Source organism: Triticum urartu, chromosome 7A (genome assembly GCF_056163025.1).
Source record: "Triticum urartu cultivar PI428250 chromosome 7A, HENAU_Tu73, whole genome shotgun sequence".
NCBI lineage: Eukaryota > Viridiplantae > Streptophyta > Magnoliopsida > Poales > Poaceae > Triticum > Triticum urartu.
Window position 1 is genome coordinate 246,912,287 of NC_141879.1, and position 2,116 is coordinate 246,914,402.

General features: G+C 45.6%; 1 protein-coding gene across 1 annotated transcript; it reads left to right on the forward strand.

The window, feature by feature from the left end:
• The first annotated feature begins 436 nt into the window (after positions 1-436).
• On the forward strand, positions 437-1,837 carry LOC147959193 (uncharacterized). The gene has a single exon (XM_087532542.1). The coding sequence runs from the start codon at positions 437-439 to the stop codon at positions 1,835-1,837; it is 1,401 nt and encodes a 466-aa protein (XP_087388668.1).
• The last annotated feature ends 279 nt before the right edge of the window (positions 1,838-2,116 follow it).

Consider the following 2,116-nt stretch of genomic DNA (forward strand, 5'->3'; position numbering starts at 1 on the left):
CCGTGGAGGCTTACCTCACCGACCACGGCATGATGCTGGGGCTCACCGCCATGATGGGCGGCGCCGTGACTATGGCGGCAATGGTGCCCACGAGGATGATGGTTTGGGTCGAATCAAGATAACCATACCTGAATTCTCGGGACGTTGTGCTGACCCGGAAAAATATTTGGAGTGGGAGATGCGCGTAAATCAGATTTTTGATGGTCACAACTATTCCGAAGAGAAGAAGGTTCGTGTTGCATCGATCGAATTTACAGAGTATGCTCTTGTATGGTGGGATAATAAAAACCGTACTCATGAGCGACCAGCGACATGGGCTGACATGAAGCGAATCACGAGGGAACGTTTTGTGCCTGCTTATTACACTCGCCAGCTTCATAGTAGATTGCGTCGTCTAGTGCAAGGTACAAAATCAGTTGATGAGTACTACAAAGAGATGCAAGTTTTGATGATCCGTACAGCTGTGCGTGAGTCTGCTGAGGCGACCATGGTACGTTTCTTTGAGGGGTTAGAAGAAAAGATCCGTGACCGTGTTGATCTAATGCAGTATAATGATATTCATGAGTTACTTCATCAAGCGGAGCGTGCTGAACGTTGGGTATTGGAGAAGCAACCTTCAGAGACTCGTCCAACTTATAACAGTGGGCGACGTGGTTCTTCTCCTCTTGAGGGTGGGTTTAGTGCTAAACCAACTCCTTCTTATAAGTCGGGAAGCATTGAACAGAGCAAAGTGGCGGCTGTGCCAAAGGAGGTTTCTCAGGTTTCATCTAGTGCGACGTCATCGCATCATCGTAATATTATTTGCCACAAGTGTGGAGGACGTGGACACATGAAGCATGAATGTTCCAATCAACGAAGGGTTCTACTTGTTGATGCGGAATATATTTCAGAATCTGAAGATGATATGCCTAAGTTAGTGGATGAAATCGAAAGAGGTCATGGTGATACCATACTATGTTATCCTCAAGATGACCCTGATATGGAGAGTTTGCTAGCACATAAGGTCCAGCGAGATGACAGGGCCATTGTGGAACAAGGACAACGGCGGAGTATTTTTCAAACTGCGTGTGCCATCAAGGGAGAAGTTTGCAAACTGATAATTGATGGTGGCAGTGCTAGCAACATGATTAGCAAGGATGTGGTGGAGTCACTTTTGTTGCCAACATGGGAGCACCCAAAACCATACTATATGAAGTGGATAAATGATGTGGGCAAAGTGAAGGTTACTCACAGGGTGAAGGTCCCTTTTTGTGTTGATGGCTATGTTGATAAAGTGGAATGCGATGTTATGCCACTGCATGTTTGTCACCTTATTTTGGGGCGTCCGTGGCAGCATGATGTTAACGCTCTTCATCACGGGCGAACAAACAGGTACACTTTTATGCATAAGGGTGAGTTCTATGCTATACTTCCCAAAGATGCAAAAGAAATAAGTTGTACCATAGAAGTGTTTAAGAAGAAAACTGCAAGGTATACGCCGAAACCGAGGACGGTTTCCTTTCAAGGCAGGGAGGATGATGCAACCCTATGTGTCAACAAAGGAAGAAAGGCCAAGTATATTGTGCCTGCACTACGTCAACAAGTCTCGCAGACAACAAGGTTTGAAACATCTGCGCGACGACATGAAAATATTGTTCACAAACAGAGGTACAAGGTGCCTGCTGCACAGTTCGGCTATGTTGTCAAAGAAGATGCAGAACCGAAGAGGAGCTCGAACTACCAGGGTTGTGTGCGTACATCTGTTCCAGCTACAATCGGACCTGTTGATTTCAATCGAGGGAGGTATGGTGCACTGCGCATGCAAGTTAAAGTTCCAACACGTACACATGTTGGTTAGTAAGAGTAGAGGCCTGTGTGCCTAATTGCCGTGCCTAATCGGCCGGTATTAATTAAATAAAAGTAGAGTTCGGTTAGGATTCTTGAGAGTACTAGTCGGGTACGACTTGGTTTGGAACCGGCCAGAGAGTTATTTATATGTTTTGCATCGTAGCGTCTAGGGGAGTTTTTTTTTTAAATTGGTTTTTGATCCTCATGGACAGAGTCAAGTCGGGGTATCTTCCCTTGACCAGATAATACTAGTTGATGAGTTGAATACTTTGTGTGTTACGGCAAGGAG